Source organism: Gouania willdenowi, chromosome 13 (assembly GCF_900634775.1).
Source record: "Gouania willdenowi chromosome 13, fGouWil2.1, whole genome shotgun sequence".
NCBI classification, from domain to species: Eukaryota; Metazoa; Chordata; class Actinopteri; order Blenniiformes; family Gobiesocidae; genus Gouania; species Gouania willdenowi.
This window is the reverse complement of record NC_041056.1, coordinates 33,840,641-33,863,702: the sequence shown is the minus strand read 5'-3', so window position 1 is coordinate 33,863,702 and position 23,062 is coordinate 33,840,641. Positions and strand designations below refer to the sequence as shown.

Below are 23,062 nucleotides of genomic sequence, written 5' to 3'. Positions count from 1 at the left end.
GGAGCTTTATTGGCCTATACTACAAATCTAGATTGGATTAATCTCTGTTAGCTGGCTTCAACTAACCAAACATTCCCTGTCAGACAGGAGCTGTTTTACGACCGTCGATCACCTAAAATCACAACACGCTAATTTAAGCCAAGTGATTACTGCGCGTGCACATGAAATGTGTGGAGATTTTTGCATCTGATGAATCCATGGAGAGAACTGGCAGACTGAGGGTCTTTACAATGAATGAAGGAACAGCTTGTGATTTTAAACAAGAATAATGAAGGTACATCCATGATGGCAGTGAAGAGCAACAGTGAATTAGTGCAGCGCACAGCATGAGGTGAAGCTTTTATACTCGCTCAGATCTGATCCACTTCATAACTTGGTCCCGACCAGGTTGCTGCAGTTTAAAATGTTGAATAATTAAAATCCATAATTCAGACCAAAGACAACCCTCTTGTTACAGAAAAGACAGGAATGAGAGAACTCAGGCAGGGAGCTGCTGACTCTGTGAATGCGTAAAAGCGTGAGATTATTTATATTAATCCATTGGATGATAAACGGACAGCGCTCTGATCAGTTAAACTTTATTACAGCACACACATGTTTCTATTCAAGAAGACCTCTATCACTCACACTGGGACGAGAGCACATTGTGCATGTTCCTGCTGATAATGTCAGCCCCAGTGTATGAATGAATGAATTAATGATTTCAGCCGTCCGCGCACACGGATCGACACACAGGCTTCATCAGCTGACTGAAAGTCAGTCTATTATAAATAAATCTATATCTTTCCTAAAGGATGTCATTGATAAATGAAAGGATTGCATTCGTAATTAATAATCTTCTTTCCTAAACGCAGCTGTCAGATCTGCACCCACCAGGAGCATCTAACAACGGGCAGGTAATTTTCTAAAAGATCTAATTGGTCAGGGGCTTTAGGACTCGCTAACATCCAAGCCAGAGCAAAACCTTTTCACGACCAGGTTAGTCGTTCATAGGGATGTAACCATTCACTCAACTCCTGATACAATTCGATTCACGATACTGGGTTCACGATACGATTCTCTCACGATTTATTTTACAAAATGGGACTGTAGACGAATGATGACTGAAAAATATTCCTTTATTTTTTTCGGGAAAAAAACTAGAAAATACTGTATTATTTTCCTTTTATTTTTCATTGTCAAAAGAATCCCTTGATAAACTATTCAAAACAATGCAATTTAACTAATAATAAATCTTGAATGAAATAAATAAAGGAATAATACAAATGAAGAAGAAGCCTATTAATTTAAATTCTGGTTCGATAGTAAACAATACAAAACTGCATAATAGTTCTTTTTCTTTTTAAAGGTGCAACTAAAAATCTATTTTGTGCTGTTATGGCAATTATTATATTCATCATCATATCGTCAAATGTATGTTCATGTGTACAATTTGTCATGTTGTAATACACAATGACTGCATTACTCTTTGCACTTTTGAACAGCTGAGTCATGTTAGATTAACAATACAGATCGTATTGTATCCACAGTGCAACACAAAGTCTCTACTGAAGGCCAAACTCAAACTCACATGCAGATATACACGCACACACACTATCAAGGACAGTTACCAGTGGCGCAGGCCTTCCTCATAATATACACGTCTTCATCATCCTCCAATGTTTCCACTGTTGGGAGCATCTGACTCCCTCCTTTTCTTTCTTTCAGGGTTGGGACTTTTTCTCATATCTGTATAAAGCTTAAGCTGTGAAACTGTTAGTCAGTCCTGTATATCCTGAGCCGGGGACAAGACCTTTTAGACCATCCTGCTTAGTACCTGGCCGCCTTTCCTTCCCACAGGATGGGACTCTCCTTTTTTGTACTCCTTTTCATTTAGTTTTATCATAAATCCTTTTTTTTATAAAATCATCAAGCTTTGACTGGACATCATCAATCAACACAGAGCATAGTTCATGTCACCAAATGAGGTCAACCGCAAATTTACCGTGACAGTGCCTTAACAATTGGACTTTAAAAAAAAAAAAAACAGTCATTGCACTGTAGTCACGATATTTGTTTGGGCCAGCAGAGGGTGCTGGTAACCCAGTGGTCGGTTGGCATGCATATATTCATGCAGTGAAGAAGAGATGCTATGCTAGCAGACAGAGCTAGTAGAAAAACGTGAGTTTTACAGATATTCACGTAATATTACAGATATTCTTTTGGTGCTAAAGGGGTAAGGAACCATTTATGAACATGTTTAAGAGTAGAAGGCGGCCAGAAAGAAAGTAGTAGCAGATTCTGCCTGCTGTCTACACTTCTGGACAAGAGAAGGATAAATACATATAGCGTCCTCTGCTGTTTAAAAAAAGTACTGCAATTCAATTTTCAGAGCATCGATATGAACCGTGATACCTATGAATCGATTTTTCACTGCCTTACGATTAATTGTTACATCCTTAGTCATTCAGTATTAATTGCCATAATGAGCTTTGTAGTCCAGCCCACACTGATTAAATCCCGGAAGTTAGCGTGATAAGAGGTAATCTAGATTTGTGACATACCTCCAAAAAGTCAACTCAAATGTAAACACTCTGCCGCTCGTAATGATCTACTTGCACAAAATAAATTGAGACTTCTCAATACGTGGTACAGTCTACATTTGACAGAATTTCAACTCATGTTTGAATTTTACAATAGACGATGTGCAGGTTTTGAGGCTTATGAAGACAATGGAGTATTTTGTAGTCACAAATAAACTTGCTTATATTCTGTCATAGGTTTTAACAAAATAATCTAAAAGAAGAATAGAGATACTGGCCCTGTTTTTACTTGGCATTGGATCAATACCAAATCTTGCAGGAATGCCCACTACTAATGACTATAATCTTTTCAGATCAATTGGACAATTGGACAAGCACAACACACAAAGTAAAATATAGTGTTGAATGCTGAACAGAGGAAAATAAAAATAACCCAAGCTTTCACATCTGTCCTGAAATAAGCTCTTTTGGTCAACTGTCCAAACACTACACCCTTGTTGTTGAAGCAGTACCTGTGCAGTCTTCAGTGCCCGATCAGCATACAGAACACCAGCAGTAATATCCACCAGTGCTCCAGTTTCTTCATCCAGATTGAAATGAGGGATGTGCTGGCTGAAGTTGTCTCGGTTGAGGACCACCATTGGGGCCTTGTTCCTCTCTAGGGTGTTCTTTATCTGCTGGAAGTTATCGCCTTTCTCTGGCCCAGTGACCAGCAATCCTGTTTGCCTGTGACAGTGAGATGGCATAAGGCAAAAATCAAATACAAACAAGTCAAGGTACAAAACTTGAATGCAGAGTATACATATTTAGTACCCCAAAATAAAGACTCCATCATGAAAAAAGGCTTTTGTTCAAGCTTGATTTACTTACTTCAATGCAGTTCATGGTTTTTGTAGAGCAATAGTTTCTATTTAGTGTAAAAGTAGATATGACACCTGTTTATTTGTGCAACACATAAAATCTAGCCGAATACATATTTTCCTTTGTTGGTGGTTTATCAAGATTTGATCTGCTCCAGTACTTTTGGTAAACATTCGGATGGGCAGAAAGAATCACTCACATAGCCCTTGGAGAGAAAACAATCGTTTTACTCATAGACGTACACGTACAGTACATCAAGCGCAAGTCATGTATTCTAACATGTCTACCAACCCTGTGCAAAAAGGATTGCAGCCGTCAAACTGGCAAAATAACTCGAACAATCTATTTAAGGTGTTTACCTTGAATGAAAATGTTGTCAAAATGCTCAAAATATTGGGAGGCAGAATTGCAAAAAAGATCAATTTACCACACCCAATCTAATTTACCACATGTGGAACTGAGTTTAACAAATACAAAACTGAGGCGATGTGATGCTCACTAAGACATAATTATCATCATAAAGTGTTAGTAAATGCACAAAAAACAAGCTAAAGTTCAAAGAATTAGTCAATCAAATAATTAATCAAGGTGCTGTCAGAGGAAACTTTGGCCCCTATTTTGAGCAGCACAGCCCGCACGGCACACCGTTGAATAATTATTTACGATGTGGACAGAAGGTGTGCTTTCCCTAAAGGAGAGACGGTACCTTTGCACTCAGGATTGCACCCACTTTATTCAGCTGGATCAAACTCCCTTGTTATTCGGGGTTGGTGGTGTTCCTCAGTAAGAGCTTATTCACCCAGAGTGCAGGATTACATTTGACAGTAGTTACAGTCATGGTCTTTTGTTTAATAAAAAGGAACTTAGTTTTAGTTAAAATCCGGACTGATTCAGTTATAGACTAGTTTTAGTTAACTCAATAAAATTATGATTTTAGTTAACTAAATCTGTTACAGATATAGTCTACTAAATACACAGCATAATATGTTGTGACTTTTTAAAGATTGAATTACCATTGACCAACCTGATATGGGCTGGGATTAATGTTTGCTAATACATACAGACAGATTTTGTGTGAATGAGTGTTGAGAGATATGCTCTCATTTCTGTTATTATTATTATGCCCCTGAATATTTGTGTTTAATGTTGTCATTGGCGGCCGCTGTGGACGCGCTGGTCATGTGACGTGCAATCAGGAGATGACATGCATGTGTGTGTGAATAAATGAGGTGATCCCGTAGGTGCGGATGTTCACCCAAAACTGCAAAACGTGTGCTGTGTTATGTCACGTTAAACGCTGTGTAGAAGTGACTCTTCTAACAATGAGTAAAACCACACACACATGAGTTCTGAATGGATTTTATCCACCAACATATTTAGACTCGCAAGATATTTACCACCTTTTATTTCAGATCTTAAATCTGCTCCCACATATGTAAAAGTCAGGAAAACTTCTTATGATGAGAAATATGACCAGATAAACTTTTGGGGTGAAAATAAATATTCATTATGATGACATTAAGGTTATGTTACAGCTACAGTATGAAATATAAGTTTAGGGATGAAGTTAAGGTTGGGGCTACAGTATGAAATGGGCCTATTTGGAAGAATTTTAGTGGCTGTGATGAAAGGATTTTTTTTTCAAAACAGAGGTGGTGACCAGTAGTGTGCACCCTGAGGTGAGCGTGTCAGCTCCAGCAGCTGGTTCAATAAAGCACTGACGGACCTCAGACTTATGTCAACGCGAAGCGGTTTGGACACATATTTAGAAATGATCCTTGGCTTTAGGTCAGGCTCGGTCACATCAGCACCATAAAGCATTGAACATTTTAAATTTATAAAAGCTTATTACAGAGGAAGCCAATGGGCTTGTTTGATGCAAACAACATCTCCATCTCCTCAGTAATAAATCAGGACACTGGGGGATCACAGACATTGTCAAAGTCCACCTCACATTATTTCCCTCAAATGTGCGGCATTGCACACAGATGGTGATGATGATGACTGATGTGCTCATCATTTGTGAATGCAGGAATGCAAGTAGTTCATAAAATCTGGGTTTTTATCACAAACCTAAATGTGTTGTTAGTATGAAAAAAATGCGGCCAATCCTTTCAAATTAAAAGCGTACTTCATCTTTTTCAATGAGATTTACAAATGTTAGGAAAACTCCATATTCCATGATTTCCGGACAGCCGAAAAAAAGACATCAGTGCCCAGTATGCCTCCTTGTAAATGAAGCACATCAGACTGCCGTCATTCACAGACTTAAGTGCATTGGCCCTCAATTTATCATTCTTACATGAAAACGGGTGCAAATTTGAATGTGCATTTGATAATACGACAGGACAAACGTGTGATTTATGAAACACTCATATCTGACCAATCCCAGCATACAAATGGTCGGGTGTTGATAAATGTGCCTTTAAATATTTGAGGTTTGGGGGCCTCACCCACTGAGGTCAAACAAAACTGGCAGGAAAAGAAAGTTTTCCAAGATGAAAATTGACATCCTCACAGATGAGGCGGAGCTAAACAAAAACACAAAGATGTGCTTTTTGCCAATGTGAAAACTGTAATTAAGGACCACATGAAAACACTCTGTGGAAGAGAATCAGGCTACTGAGCGCATGTTGTCAGACTTGACCAAAAGTTACAGCAGAGATCTTGGAGACACACACAGAAATACATTGTTTATGTTGGCCTCAGTTGTCCGCACGCTTGAGGCAATAAATAACATATTAAAAGAAATGAACAAAAACCTAAAAAATCCCTTAAAATGACCAAATGTTGTCCCTTGTCTGTGTTTATTATGCCAATTTCAACATAGGATACTTCATCACATTACTGATTATAAAACCGTATAGAGTAGAACCCAGTGGATGCAGTTGCTGCCCATGGTTAGGCTTTGGCTCCTTACAATGGCACATCAAAAGATACTCCATTCACCAATGCAATGCAAAACTGAGCATGATATAATAATGTCACACATTTTTTCTGGGTATACAGCAGCTGGCCACCCTGGTGGTCCAAGGTAGAACCAAAGTATTACTGACTATTTTGGTTTTTATGGGTGCCAGTTCATTAAGACAGGTGGAGAGTGTGTTATTGTAGTAGGTTACAAGTTCGGATGGGTTTTCAGACAATGGGGGAGGGCTGGAGGCTTGTTTGGTGGCCAATGTGGTTGAAAAAGCCGAAGGAGAAATGGAGTTGAGGTTTCGAAAAGATATAGTGCGTGTTGTTTTGGGGGTGGGAAAATTTACATGTTGGGAGAGATTAAAACAGTGAATTAGATTCAAAAAGTCTAAGGCAGGTTTGCAGTTTTTATTATCAAAGTGAAAATTGAAGTCACCAAGAAGTAGGATGGATGAGGAGATGGCAAACAGCTTGGTCAGAAAGTCTGTCAAATCAGAGAGAATGGAGGAGTTTGGCTTGGGAGGATGATAAATGACTGCAGTGACTAATGGGGTGGGACCAGGGAGTTTGAAGACAATGTGTTCAAAAGTAGGAGTGTTTGGAATTTGAATGTTGGTTATTTTAATGTCCTTTCTATATATGACAGCAGTACACCCCACCCCTCCCATCAGGGCGAGGGTTCTCAATGAATTTGAAACCGGATGGAGTGATTTGTTTCAGTGAGTAATGGGCCTGGTGGTTGGCTGGAGACCGAGGCCTGGTGGTTGGCTGGAGACCGAGGCCTGGTGGTTGGCTGGAGACCGAGGCCTGGTGGTTGGCTGGAGACTGAGGCCTGGTGGTTGGCTGGAGACCGAGGCCTGGTGGTTGGCTGGAGACCGAGGCCTGGTGGTTGGCTGGAGACTGAGGCCTCGTGGAAGAGCCTCAGTGCTGCTGCTGCTTGCCCAAAAAAATGACATCATGGCCCAGTTCACCTCCTTGGCTTCAGAACGCCTTCATTCACTGACTACTTGCTTTTGGTCTATTTACGCGTGGTGGGCGTGTATGGAACCTGGACCAGAGAATATGCATAGAAGAGAAGCGTGTAACTGCAGGCAGAAGGAAGAATAGACTGAAGAATGATGGTAGCATTACCTCACATCAAAATTGATAAATACTGAAGCTTGCATGAAAATGGTCATACGCCCGCCAGATGGGAGAGATACATGTGTAACAACATGCGCGTAAAAAAACCTGCTTAAGCGCAAACTAGAGAATAGGCCCCTTAAAGAGGCCACGTACCAGATTTCTGAGAAGAAGCTGCAGTACCGTATTTACTCACACAATCCTTGCCAATGAGAGAAAAACATGTTACTGATTAATAGTGATTAATATAATAATAATAATGCATCAGTTTTATATAGCGCTTTATCATAGACACTCAAAGTCGCTTTACAGAATTAAGGCATTATTCTTTCACTCCACACTTAGTGGTGGTAAGCTACTATTGTAGCCACAGCTGCCCTGGGGCAGACTGACGGAAGCTAGGCTGCCATAGTGCGCCATCGGCCCCTCCGACCACCACCAGCACTCACTCACACACTACATTCATACTAGGCAATGTAGGTGAAGTGCCTTGCCCAAGGACACAATGACAGATACCACTGGGGTGACTGCCACCCCACTGTGGCACCTGGAATTCTCAGTGGTCTCCCATCCAACTACTAACCAGGCCCAGACCTGCTTAGCTTCCGAGATTTAACGGGATCGGGCAATGACAGGCTGGTATGGCCACATAATATAAGGGCCTTTGTGGCATTTTTTTTTACCAGTAACTTTGACCCAATACTGTTTCCTTACAAATATTGAGAAGAAAACAAATTGTGAGTTTATATTGTCTATCACCATTTTGAGGAAAAATATAAAGATAGGAATTTTGGTCCATGTTGCCCAGCTCTAGTCTGTGAGCCTGTACCTTATCACCCAATGTGCTGCTTTGCTGTGAGACTCAAGGTCTTGACACAGCTGGTGGTGTTGACCAAAGATTGAGACAATCAGAAAGGGTAGGACATAATTCAAGCCATGATTCAATGACATGATGCTGTATTGTACATGTGCACTGCAGCTCAGGATAATTGCCTATACAAAGAACATTTAGACCGAGGCACACGTCACTCAAGGGTCCCTGAAAAAATGCCCCTAAATGCATGTTCGACTTGCAATGAAGAGGCTAAAAAATCACCTCAAAAAGATAACTAGATTTATTAATCAAGAACCCTGATAAATGTAAAGCTACATGCAAGATTGAGTAGTTATCTCTGTTCACTTCACAGAAGATGTCGAACAATCTGACTCCATCTTTTTTATAATGTTTCCATCAATAGTTCAGAGTCCAGTCACTATCTTCTGCGTCCTTTTTATGTTGCTCTGTGTGTTTAAAGATTTACTCACTGAGTCTAACCCGCTCAATAGTGATCCTTAACTCTGTAAGCTAGTTACATTATAAGCTAACATATACATAACAATACTTAACCTTAGCTCCTACAATCAGTGGACATAATCTGACAATAACAACACCGAAGCAGGTAGCTGCCCTGGCTCTGGTAGGTTGGACTTTGTTCTTTGTGTGTATAGGCCATGGGGTGGCCTTGAGCCTGCAGCCATGGAAGATAAGTGACCTGTGGTTCCATATTAAACTGTTATTCCTGTTGATTTAATTTGTGTTTGTTAAACATATGGTATAAATGACTGATGGATTGATTCTCTCTGAATAATCTCAGGTTTGAAGAAATAGCAGAGTAACTTTGCTTAGAATTAATCTTTTAAAAGAAAATAGCAGCCCTTAGATTATAAAACTAAGTGTTCACCAGTCCACAATGGGACCAACAGACACAAAGACAATGCAACTATATTTATCCAATAAAGCTGTTTCCCAGCAGAGAGAAATCCATGTTAGTTTAGGGAAAACATGCAAACTTGACCAAGAGAGATGTGAGTGGAATCAAGGCCACAATGTTTTGTTCGCGATGTAGCATTTCTACAATGGACACCTTTTGTTGCATGGGTTGTTGTTCATATGTTTAGTTTAATGTGATAAATACCTGTGTCTGCTTTTGGAAAACTCTCACAGGAGTTGGAAGGCACTGACAATCCAACTCAGAAGTTTGTTGATTCACTTTCTGAACCTGTTTTGCAGAGATTTGCAGAGGAGGAAAAAGCCTTTGCCAACTTGTGAATATACTTTTTCTCGGCTGGCCAGGCCAAATGGATGATAGGTAGAGCTGTTCCGTTGCTCCAGATGTGCACACACATGCATATTGTAAATGCATGTGGAGAACATAAAATTTTGGATGAATTTCCACCCTTGTTTAATGACTCCATATGTCCCAGAGGCAGCAGAGGACGAGGGTTTGTCTCCTGGTCATTCCTCATTGTGATGCAGACGTTTTCATGGCAGCCCAAGGGCACAGGTGGTCTTCACCAGCAGAGCAATCAGTCATGGAAAAGGGTCAGGGAGGTGTGCTGTGATAATGTGGGTGTGGTTTGAAAACATAATCTATAATCCAGAGACATGAATGATAAATTATTGTTATGCTGTTGAGTGGGATATTTTTGAGTAACAGGACGAGCAAAGTAAAAAGACTGCAGAGAGTTTGCCCTCTCAATACTCCTGTCATTTTGACACTCTCAAACAGTCTCACTGAGCCAAATAAAAATATCTAAGGCTCAGAAAGATGAAAAGCCCACAGTCACATCACAACAGTGAAAATAGGAAAGTCACTCATTTCTGGCTCCTGAGATTAAGTGGCACCCTTATTGGGACAAAGCTTGGTATTGTGTCCATACCTGTAGAGTTTCACACCTGCCTCCTTCTCAAGTTGAGCCCAAAGCTGATAACACTCATCCATCATGATCGTGTAGAAGTCCTGCTCATAGGCCTTACGGATGATACGGGTCTGACCATGGGAGCTTCCACGTGTGTGCGGGAGGACAAACTTCAAAAGAAAAACATGCAAACTTCAAAAATGTAAAAGGAGCAGAGACTCTGTCAAGAAAATGCCACTGTGTTTGTGGAGTCATTGCTGTGCTAGTTTGTAAATATGCACCTGGATTGGCCAATGACTGGTGTTGAAAAAATCAATGAAGCATTGGGAAGGTGGAAGAGGCTCAGGGCTGTCTAACCAACATTGTACTTGGCCCAATTTTTCAAACAAACAACTTAAGCCACATGACAAGTGCAAATGTATATAATACAAGACAAATTCCTTGTGCGTATTCAATACATTACTTGGTCAATAAAGTTGATTCTGATTCTGATTCTGAATAAGCTGTTTCTATTTGTATAAAATCAGAGAAACACATATTTAGAAAGCTTTCATGTAGGTACAAGGCAATGGCATAACAGGAACATGTTGGTCAGGACACCCCAGATAAAAACATATTTAAGCTTTTTAAAAACAAGCAATAAAATCAAGCTATTAAAAACAAACATCAGTCAGGTTAAACAGACATTTTTTTCTTAATCATTATCCCCTATATAATCTTTTATATAATTTAGTTCATTTTACATTTTAGAAACATTTATCTTACATAACTAGGGCTGTTGCAATTTACCAGTATTGATAATAATTAAGATATTGCAATGAAGTTGTAATATTGTGTGTAGCACATGGACATGATTTTTCCACAGCAGAGACGTTGAGTTGCATGAACAGCGAAAGTTAATGTTACAGTAAGTTATTTTAAAGTTAATCCATGCTGGCTTTGTAGATGACATTGTTCATCAGTTCATCTGTTACTTTTTAACTACCTGTAGCTATTTATTTTCTTTGTAGGCAAATGTTACTGTCATATTGTCTCTACACCTTCTTACACATGGATTTTGAGTGTTTCGGCTTTAAAAATGAGACACAACACAACATAATGTTTAAAATATATATATATATATATATATATATATATATATATATATATATATATATATATATATATATATATATATATATATATATATATATATATATGTATTATTATTAAAATGTCACATTTTTTCCCATTATGTTTGTGAAGTAAGTCTCCCTGACCTCTGCATGAAACTCCTAGAAACGGCGCACATAGAGCGCACACAACATGGTCAGAAATCCTTACATGAACTCTTCAACCTGTTAGAACTGCTGCTCTTTCAAGGGAAAAGCAACAGCACCAGCAGCAGATAGCTCAACACCTTCATCCCCAAAGCTGTGAATATCTAAACTACTGACCTATTGCTGCTTCCTGTAACACGACCACATTTAGAGAAGCACATACATGTATTTAAATGTGTTAAAACATTAGCACCCTGCAGTGTGACTCTAATCAGAAAGTATCCTCTCTATGGCGCTTTAACACTTCATTACTTAATGACAGTAAATTTGAAAAAATTATAAGAAAAGAATGGGAGGACTTTCTATTGACAAACGACTCCCCGGAAATATCACCGTCCTTACTCTGGGAAACTGGCAAGGCTGTCATTAGAGGGAAGATTATATCATACTCTTCTTTTAAGAAAAAACAGGAACAGATGGCAGAAAAAACACTTGAAGAAAAGATCAAAAAACTTACGGAAGAATACGCAGCTAACCCTTCTGAACTTTTATGGGAAAAACTTAATCTGAATATCATCTTATCTAAAAAAACCGACTTCATTTTGCAACAATTACGATACAAAAACTTTGACTACAATAATAAATCAGGCAAATATTTAGCAAATCAGCTCAAACATAGTAAAGAAAATTCCTTTATAGCAGCAATTTCTGATAACGCAGGTCAAACTTTAAACTTACCTCAGGACATTAATAACATCTTTCATGATTATTATCAAAACTTATACTCATCAAATTTAAACCCTGACCCTGAAGATATTAAAACCTTTCTTAATAAACTAAACCTACCACAGCTCACTATAGATCAGAAAACCACCTTAGACTCACCATTAACCTTACAAGAATTACAAAATGCTTTAGATAGCATGTCAACAGGCAAAGCACCAGGTCCAGATGGGTTCCCTGCTGAATTCCTTAAACATTTCTGGTCAATGCTGGCTCCACTATTTTTCAGAGTAGTAACAGAGATCAAAAATAAAGGGCATGTAGGAGGTCACATGAATACAGCGAACATTAAATTGTTACTTAAACCAGACAAAAACCCCATATTACCCTCAAGCTATCGTCCCATCTCACTTATTAACACAGACTTAAAAATTATTTCCAAAGCACTCACATCCAGGTTAGAGAAAGTAGTACAGTCAATTATACACCAAGACCAGACAGGTTTTATTAAAAATAGACACTCCACAGACAATGTGAGAAGACTGTTTAATGTGATCAACATGGCACAGAACTCTAAAAAGAAAACAATAATCTTGTCACTCGATGCAGAAAAAGCATTTGATAGAGTAAACTGGTCATTCCTCCTAACTGTCCTTGGCAAATTTGGCTTCGGAGAATCATTCATACAATGGATCTCCACCCTGTACAATAAACCTAAGGCCTCAGTAACCACAAACAAAATAACATCCCAAAGCTTCACACTGCAGAGGGGAACCAGACAAGGCTGTCCACTCTCACCTTTGCTTTTTGCAATATTCGTTGAACCTCTCGCAGCAGCTGTACGTCAGAACTCTGTTATTAAAGGAATCCACTCATCCATCTCAGAACACAAAATTAATCTCTACGCGGATGACATTTTACTCTATTTGGAAGAACCGCAATCCTCTTTAGAGGAAGTATTTAATCTAATAAACAGCTTCTCTAAATTATCAGACTATTCCATTAACTGGACAAAATCATCAATCCTCCCTTTGACAAAAAACTCTTGGAATCCTGCAAACCAAAATCCACAACACCCCTCCACCACAAATACAATTAAATATCTAGGCTTAAATATATCACCAAACTTAAATGAATTAATTAAACTAAATCATGATCCGATGTTGGACAAAGTCACAGAAGATCTGCGGAGATGGAACAATCTCCCCATCTCACTACTTGGCAGGATAGCCTCAGTTAAAATGAAAATCTTACCAAAAATAAACTACTTGTTCTCAATGATACCACTAAAACCACCAAAACAATGGTTTCAAAGATTAGATTCTACAACTACAAAATTCTATACTAGAAATAAAAAACCTAAAATAAGCCTTTCTACCCTTCAAAAAAACAAAGACGAGGGTGGTTTAGAAGCCCCTAATTTCATGCATTATTACTTAGCAAACCAAATACTATATTTAACAGAATGGCTAAATCCAAAAGAATACTACAACACCTGGCTAGAAATAGAACAGTTAGACTGCAAACACATTAAACTCTCTGATCTCCCTTTTATCACTGCGACCCTCAAACATCACAACTGCTTTAAAAACCCACTAATTGCCTCCACACTGACTGCATGGTGGAAAGCCCTGGACATCACAAATGTTCAATTAAAAACTAGTATACTGTCTCCAATCTGGCACAACCCCGACTTTAAAAAATAAAAAAAACACCACTCTATCTGAAGACATGGGAAGAGAGTGGAATCACTCATCTCCAAGACCTTTTTGAAAATGACAAGATCAGGTCATATAACAATCTAACCCAAGCATTCGATATAAATAAAAGTAACTTTCTACAGTACTTACAAGTAACAGAGACAATAAAGAAAACCACTCCACTAGACTTAACTACGTTACAACCTCCAGAACTGGCTATATATATGAAAAAAATCTCAACAAAATCAAAAAAACTCTCAAAAATATACAGAGCGCTTTCGAACACTAACTGTAATTACTTACCAATCGCGAAGTGGGAGGCCGAACTCTCAATCACCCCGAGCACTGATTTCTGGGCAGAAATTTGTTGTAATACTTTTAAGATGACAAAAAACACAAACCTTCAGCTAATTCAATACAAGGTCCTCCACAGATCCCACATTACCCAACAGAAAATGCATAAAATGGGCTTCTCAGCAACAGACATCTGCTCTCAGTGCACCCAGAATACAGCGGATTCCTATTTACATGCCTTATGGCTTTGCTCCCCAGTTCAACACTTTTGGATTCTAATCACTGAAAAACTGTCCTCCATTTTGGACTACAGAATTCCTTTATCTCCAAATCTTTGTTTGATTGGAGACCTGACAATGCTTCAACCTCCAGCAAACCAATCACAATCAATCCTTGCGGCACTAGCCATAGCAAAAAAAAACAATATTACTAAATTGGAAAGACAAAAAATCCTTAAACATAAACCAATGGCAAAATCTCCTCACAGAATTTATTTCCATGGAAAAGATGTCTGCTCTCAGAAAACAAAAAAAATAACGTGCTTTGAGGAGCGTTGGACTCCTTTTTTAATTGCATTAAATCTAAATTTTTAAAAGCCTGATGATCTAGCCTGCAAGCGACTGCCAGCACCACTCTTTACTAACGCACTAGCCCAACTGTAGGCCGGGGCCGCCTTGGGCCTCTGGGGTGGTCTTGGTCAGGATGGCTGGGGTGGGTTGCCGGGGTGCCTTGTTGCCTCAGCACGGGTGTGCATTCCTTCTGGGTGTTCACGGGGTCCCGGGGCTGTTTGATTTGGCGCCGTTGCCCCTTGCATGCGCATCTGGTTGGTCTCTGGGGCTGGGGCCCTGCGTGCTCCCCTGCCGCTCCTTCCCCTTGCTCCCTGTCCCCTGTCTCGTCCTCCCCCCCTCCTCCTCCTTTGCTCTTGCGCCCGCCATCCTGTGGGGTTGGGTTTGGGGGGCTCCCGTTGGCCTGGGGCGCTGGTGGGGGGGCTGTGGCTCCCGCCTGGGGGGCGGGCGGTGCCGTGCCGGGTGGGTTGGCTGGGGGGTGGTCTCGTTGGGGGCCTGGGGTGGTGGGGTCCTTGGCTCCGGTCCGGGGGGATCCGGGGTGGGGGTAGCTTTGGGGGTGGCTGCTGCCCGGGGTCGGCGATTGCCTCCTGGGTTGCTGGGTGGCGGGGTGTGGCTGTGGGTTGCTCCGTCGGCCCTTGCGGGTCCTTGGCTTGGCTCCCTGGGGCGCACCTTTGCTAGGGATGTCGCTTGCGCGACGAGCTAGGCGGGGTCCCCTCGGGGGCTTTTTGTACGACCGCAATGGCCGGGGTGTGGACGTTATGGCTAGGGGGTGGGGTGAGGGGTGCTATGGGGCCTCCCCGGGGGTCGTATTGGGCGGGTGTGCGGGGGAGCGGCGCGTGGTTCCTGGCCCGGTGGATCCGCGTTGGGATTGGCTGGTCTGCTGGCTGGGTGCACCGGGCGCCGTGGGCGCGATTCCGGGGCGGGGGTGCCCCGGGGGCGGATCCTTGGGCTACGTGTCCGGGGAGGTGCTCTCCGGCCATCTGCCCGGGGACCGGCCGCGGCTCGTGGCGGCGCTGCGCAGCCTTGGGCGGGGCGGGGCTGGTGGCCTTGGGCCCGCTGTTGTTTGGGGTGTGCTGGCGTCGGGGGGGGTGTCTCGTGCCGGTGCGTGGGTCGTCGGGGATTGCCTCCGTGGGGGGGGGGGGGGGGGGGGGCTCTATTGGCGCCGTTGGTGTGGGGGGGGCGGTTCCGGGCTGGGGGTGCTTCGGTACTCTGGCTTGCCGGTCCGTGGCTGGCGGGATGGCCCTGCTTGGCGGTGGATGGCGTCCTCTCTCGTCGGGGGGGCCGGGGCCGCCTCCCGGTGGAGAGTGTTGTATCGTGGCGCCGGGTGGGCCTGTGCTGGCCCTGGTGCGGGCATGGGCCTCCCCCCTGCTCGGTCGCTCCCCTTGGTGGCGGGGTGGCGTTGCTCCGGGCCGGCGGGCGGCGGGGGTCGCCCCCTGGGGCGCCGGGGGATGTTGTTGGTGCCTGGCTGTGCCCGGGGGTGGGGGGTGTCGCCGTGCTCCGCGGGGCCGGCGCGGTCTGGGGGGTGCCGTGGGGGGGGTCTCCGGCTGTGCTGTTCCGGGGCCCGCAGTGCCACTTGCCCGTCTGCGCCATCTACCCTCTCGCGTGGCCCGCCACGCGGACGGGCCCGGCTCACACTGGACAGGCCTCCTACATGTTCACTTCACCCCACTCCCAGCTGGTCTGGCGCACTCACAAAATGCACCACACACCAATACCCAACCCTTGGGGGGCTGGATGGTGGGGCTGGGGGTGGAGGGGGCCGCCACCTGTGTTACTATGTAGTGGCGTGGGGGCGGCCCTCCCACCTCTAGTTGCCCTACTAATCCCTCCAATTTTAATCGCATCTCAACATGTCACCCCCCGGAGGGTGTATCATCTTTTACACCCTCCGGCCTATTACACCACATACACATAAATCCACAGAGGCTGGAGGGGGAGCACCGCTCCCCTCCATCCCCCTTCTTTTAATTACACCCCATACATTCACCAAACACACACATTCACACAGGGGATCGGGAAGTGCCTCTCCATTGGGGAATGGAGAGGCACCATAACAGGGTGGTGGGTTGGTACACATATTTGGGCCTCTCCGGTGGGGGCCTGGCCCCTCTGTTGGTGGCTGGGCCACTGCATAGAGCAAAAGCACATCAAGATGGTGCGGTCGGGCGTGGCGGTGGGTCTCGGGGGGGCTTTGCCGGGGTCTCTCCTTGCGGGGTCTTTCCGGGCTGTGTCGGCCGGGTGGGGCGCGGGGGTGCCTCTCCCCCTTGGGTGTGGCTTGGTGCTTGCTTTGTCTCCTGGTGGCCTTGGGGATCGGTGGCGTGGTGCGCTGGGTCCTTGGCTCCTTGGGGCTTTCTCGGGTGTGTATGGGGGGGCGATGGCTGCCTCTCGGCTTGGGATCTTGGGGGCGTTCGGGGGACTGCTTGGCCGTGGGGTGGTCGCCGGGGGCCCTTAGGCTGCCTGCTCTTGCTGCTGGCCTGACTGCTTCTTCGGGCCCGGGGGCGGCTCTTGGGTTTTGCAGTGGCGGTACTTGGAAATACATTTGTCATGGATGCACTGGCCTTGGGCTGTGGGATAACACTCATACTGGGCTCAACCTTAGACACGTTGTTCCCAAATACCTGTTTTATGGAATTTCCACTCACCTCTTCCTCTGTTCACAGCCACCACCATTATTCCTAAACAACACACAGGTCACCAAACTGGCTTGACAACACAACAATAAACACAATATACACAACCACAATTTCACATCGCATCACTTAAAACTATTCCTCACCCATTCCATATCCTATCTTGTATCCCTCTTCCCTGCTAACTTCCCCACCCCCCTCCAACCCCTCACCTTGGTGTAACACTGCCCTCTCTTTTTTACATCCTCCCTTTAATAAAGTATTTCTTACCCTTCCCTAGGGAGGGCTGGTGACGGTCACAATTATGCAATGAAATAAATAAATTTATTTAATTGCAATAATAAAATATGCATTGCTGTCAAAAGATTGCACTTCTTGTAGTGTTAACCTTCGAAAGCATGTGCAGACAAGGTAAAAAAAAAAAAAAAAAAAAAAAAAAAAAAAAAAAAAAAAAAGCACGAGAGGGAAAGAGCTAAGGAATCTCAAGCAGGACTTTTCCAGCAGAAATTTATAAAACTCCAGATATTCCTTGATTCTGGCAATTCTAGTCTCATCGAGGATAATCAAAAAAAGATGCAACCTTTAGCTAACCGGTAAATGTGCACAGAATTGTGTGGAGAATGAGACAGCTATTATGCTGCAGGTATTTGATATACTTTGAGGAAATACTATTGTCAAAGTCAGTGTTCGTAGATTTAGGTTGCATGAGTCTACAGGAATGGACAGAGATTGAAAGATTTATCAAGCTGATCATGAGCTGAGGCAACCATCAAATTACATGACCAGTTGCACTTTTCTACACGAGTCTTTGTACAGACTCTTGCCCTAATTAAATACACAGCGAAGGAGGATGGGGACTGGGCTTTAGTAAGTTAGAGTATGGAACTGCGCATGCGCGACCTGCGGGGGTCATAGATCGAGAGGGATATAAACGTAAACAAACTTGTTCACTCTGTTGATATTTCCAACCTAACAGTGTTTGTAATTTTATTCCAGAGACCTTTAGTGTTTATAGTATTAATATTACACATATTCGAACTTGAGGAGGGACCAGGGCTTTCCTCTGAAGCCACTTTTGGCGGATCCGAGGGCTTTTAAAAAACGATGGGAGCAGCTGCAGCAGTATCGAAACAAGGCATTCCCCTTGCTTCCACACAGATTACACCTGGTGCACAAAAACACCGACTACCTGGGTCTCCAGCGGGCGGAATTTGGACACTACCCGAGAACAATGCACATATCTGAGCACTTTTGTAAAACTGATGCGAGAAGCAGTATTAAAGCGACAGACCTTCTCTGTTTCCACATTCCTCCCAAGCTTTTAACTTATGATTGTTAAGTTTTTTTTTCCTGTATTTTCCTTTATTATTGTTAGTTTCTTTTTTTTTTGATTTGTGTATTTTTTTTAACAACTGCAAAGTGTCTGAGTTTTTGACAAGTGCTTATAAATAAAATGTATCATTATTATTGACGGGACAAGCAAGATTTAAGTATGAAAAGGACAGTGTGAGTTCTCACTTTGAAAAGGTGAATTTACCTTTCACTAATCAGGTCCATGATTATTTTTATTAAGCAATCATTTTAATTAAATTTACACATTTGAAGGAAGTACACAGGATGGACACTAAACAGGCTGATAAGTGAAAGGCGAGTTTATCCCTCTTGACCATTGAAATCACGCGCGAGAACTGAAAGAGAGAGCGAGATATTCGAGTGTGTGAAAAGGCTTATTCAGATCAGTAAGATAATCCATGCAGTGACCTACAGTAATAATCACAAATATATGAAAGTCAAAATCTAATGTGCAAAGTTGTAATAAATCGGTAATATAGCACAACTAGCTGACAATTACAAGCAACAATATTTATGCTTTCCATTACAACAGAAGGAAACCTCCTGCAAAATTGGACTCAGAGGTGGCATCCATCTGCAGGACTGGTTAGGTTTAGTAGACAGGAAGAGGAGAACACAAAACACAGATCACAAACAGTCAGCTCAAAAGCCAGAATGCCCAGAGAAAAAAGGATAGAAGAGAAGAGAAAAGAAGAGGTAGCACAGACTGCAGAGAGAAAAACATCTACCAGTAATTAGTTTATTGGTTTGAAGCCCTAACCTATGGAGAAAGAAGGAGGTGACCTAAACAGTGAGAAGGGTTAATGGTTAATCCGCTTAAGGTTTAGGTTAAGGGCCAAACAGTCAGTGTAGGCACAAAGAAGTGGGCTTAATGTCAATGCTTTTTGTTTGGCCTAAAAGCTTCTAAATGTATTAATTAGAAGATCTGTTGCTTAACAAATTTCCTTATTATGCACCAAATGTATTTTATTATCTTTTAAAGATGGGCTCTGGAGTACAAACGAACAAGTCGTTATTAGTTTTCTAATAAAATAGTGATTTTCTTTTTTCTTTTTTTTTGGGTGGCGGTGGGGGGTTAATATGCTAGTTGATGTTATTGAATTTGGCAAATCAATCAATCAATCAATCAATCTTTATTTGTATAGCGCCAAATCATAACCAATGGTATCTCAAGGCACTTTACAGTAGAGCAGTCTTAAGGACGGACTCTTCATTTTATGGATACACACATATGCATATATACGTATATACACATACATATGTATCCCACACCCAACATGAATTCATCATGGCGGCAAGGAAAACCTTCTGTTAAGCAGCAGGAACCTTGTGTGGATCCCATTCCTATGATGAACAGCCATCCACGTTATGCTGTGTTGGGTGTGTGCAGAGAAAAGGGTGGAGACAGAGCCACTGAGTCTCTGTAACTCCACACTGAGGATCCCACGGACCTGCAAGACAAAAGCCAGAATGAGTACAGGAGCAAACACACAAGGGAGTAAGCAGACATAGAGGGAGTGTTTGAGAGAGGAATGGGACCCTCTCCGGTCCCTCTCTAACCTAAATGACCTCTCTCTTAACGCCCTCTCCAACCTCTCTCCAACCGAGCATGCCAGACCCCCCCCCCCGGCAGTGTATGCCTATTGCATCTTAATTATGAGCTATGAGCTGGTTCCTAACTAAAAGCTTTATCAAAGAGGAATGTTTTGAGCCTAACCTTAAAGGTTAGGAACTGCCCATTGGTTCAACTGCCCATTGAACTAAAACACACAGCTACTCAAGTGTAACGGCCACAGACCATGTGATTTCTCCTCATTTCCAACACAGATACCACAGTACACCTCCCCTGATAGAAGGCATTCATGAAGGACGACTCTTGCCCCCTCTCCCACCAATAATTGTCAGCTACCCCATCCACCTTTATATCAAAGGATAGTAAATCTTTAAATCCACATTCAGATCTGCATCAAAAGAGACCTCCAGACTTCCTGCTGGTAGAGCACACAGCACCTCCTGTAAACCCAGGACAAAAATTCAGCCTTATTTGAGCTTACAATGAAAGAAGTATTTTTCAAGTCATTTTAATTGACTGTTCTATTGACTGGAATCTCCACTCAGGAAATCAGAATTCCAAGGCTAAAAAGGTTACAATAAAATGGTGATTTAACTATGGTTCCTCAAGTTAAAGTAACATCTACCAAGAAATACATTGAAATAACTCCAGTGTTCACTTGGTATGAATCATAATTAGTCAAAGTTTAATTAGGTCATTTTAGAGAGAAAACTCTTAGTTAATAATCTGTCATGATTGGTGTCTAAATGATCAGAAAATCATGATCTCTGTATCTATTCATCATTGACGTTTATGATCTGCTTGTGTTGTGAGTTATTTTAATTTCTTTCCTTGATTCATCAAAGAAATCTTTACAAGCACCAATACACATTTACAAACCACAATCACGCTCACAACAGGCATCAAACCCACAGAGTATGGATGGAAATACCACTACAGAGTTATTTTGCACTTTTAGTAACACACATGCCAAATTAAATGGCACATAAATGTAAAAGTTGAGGAGAAAGTGACTGTTTACATCTAATGGTGGATGCCACCATTTTGCGAAAACGTCATTCCGACCGACTCAGGGTGCTTGGATCCTGCCAGAGTTCCCGAGTCGGGGTTCCGAGCTCAAGGGCCGTTTTATTGCACTTTTTTGATTCGTTCTGTCGGATTTATCTGAGTTCTGAGTGCAATCGAATGCAGCATAAAACCCGAAGCACGGAATCCATAATCGGTTCCTCGGGCGCAGGCCGTTTGTTCCCCAATGCAAAGTCCAGCTTTCACAAATGTTCTTCCTGTTTTCTTTGTAAGATAACTCACACTTTTTGTCTAGTTAGACTTTAATTTGATCTACTTGCCTGCCAACCTTCCACAACCGATTTCCTCAGAGTAACAAGCTGAGCGGACCCCCTTCAATCTGACCTCAAAACGAACTACACTCACAAAATGACATGCTTAAACGCATAGATATTATCTAATTCTCACATGTGTACAAATTAACTTGTTATATAATAAATGCTTAACCTGATCCAAACCATGGCATATCAAGTTGTATCTTCAAGATGGATTCCAAAATCCTTTTCAGAAACACATTATGCTGAATATTATGGTACATTATGTATTATGTATTTCCTGAATCATGTATTCAGGAAAAGTAACTATAACAATAAGACCTCTGTAGCATCTGCAATTTTCCAATACTCTGGTTCTATACATTCTGACCGAATGGCAGGGATTGGTCAATCAGATGTCTTCACGCCCCCTCTGTCACTCTCTTCTCCCGTCTGCACAATCATTGATGACATGTTCCCCAGAAACATCAAGCACAAATGGGTTCTGAAAAGGCTTTGTTTTTGCTTTGGGAGGATTTATTCTTTTGTTATATGCATTTTCAAGATTGTGGGGGCTGGCTTTGGACGGTGTCCCGACGGGAGAATACGAGAAGGGGGTGGAGCTTAGAGGAGGTCTTGCTATCTTTGATTTTGTAAGCTTTCCAACATTGCGGAATCCCCCTTTAATCTACTTGAGTTTGATATATCTGGTTTATATAAACCCCACAGTATGATGTCTAACTACCATGCTTCACTATATAGCATTTAAGTATGACATGACCTATACTGAAACAGCTGCCAAAACTGACACGGTGACCTTTAACCCGACTTTCACTAGTTAAGTTAACAGCTGTTTTCTCAATGCAGGACTGTGTATTAAGCATTTGTGATGTGCTGTGGGTTAGAGTACAGGGATCAAGTCTTCTTGTACAGTGTGTATGGCTTTTTGAGGTGCATCAGTATTTGTGTAGCAGTGTCTGGTAAAAAAGCAAAAGTGGGGGGACACACCTGCTCCAGCAGCAGAGTCCTCTTGTTCTTTTTAGCCAGCTGGTAGGCTGTGAAGGAACCCTGGACCCCAGCTCCGATCACAATGCAGTCAAATCTCTCTGGAGTCGCCATGCTGATCAGTTACAAACCCACGGACTCACACACACACACTACACAGAACATATAATGGCTGCTGGACACCACCCTGTGACACTGGAGGAGGAGCAGACCAAAGAGCGGATATTTCACCCTGAGCATTGGCAGGCAGGAGTGTGGGACAAACCTTACTTAGCTCATGTGTCAAATGAGCCGAGGCCTGTACTCTAACTACATACAACTACATACTGTTTTTATAATATCGTAAATTTGTAAAAATGTTGAGTAATCTAAAAGCCCTTTCAACAACTTTGTTTTATTCATTTAGCCACTTATTGCTGTTAGCCCTTTCATATTACCTAACATTCAGCCTCTGAATACTACTTTTGTACTCAAGACTACACTATCCAAGACCAAGACTTACCAGAGACCAGAATGCATCGAAACCAAGACAAAACCATC

General features: G+C 42.4%; 1 protein-coding gene and 1 pseudogene across 1 annotated transcript in view; both read right to left on the bottom strand.

Annotated features, from left to right (window-relative positions):
- The window catches only part of pipox (pipecolic acid oxidase), a 36,995-nt gene extending 14,283 nt beyond the window's left edge, over window positions 1–22,712 (bottom strand). The window contains 3 exon segments of the mRNA XM_028465500.1: window positions 3,035–3,248; window positions 10,122–10,270; window positions 22,526–22,712. Coding sequence (XP_028321301.1) covers window positions 3,035–3,248; window positions 10,122–10,270; window positions 22,526–22,636 — 474 coding nt within the window. The 5' untranslated portion in view covers window positions 22,637–22,712.
- Window positions 7,957–8,074, bottom strand: LOC114475109 (uncharacterized; annotated as a pseudogene).
- Window positions 22,713–23,062: the final 350 nt, after the last annotated feature.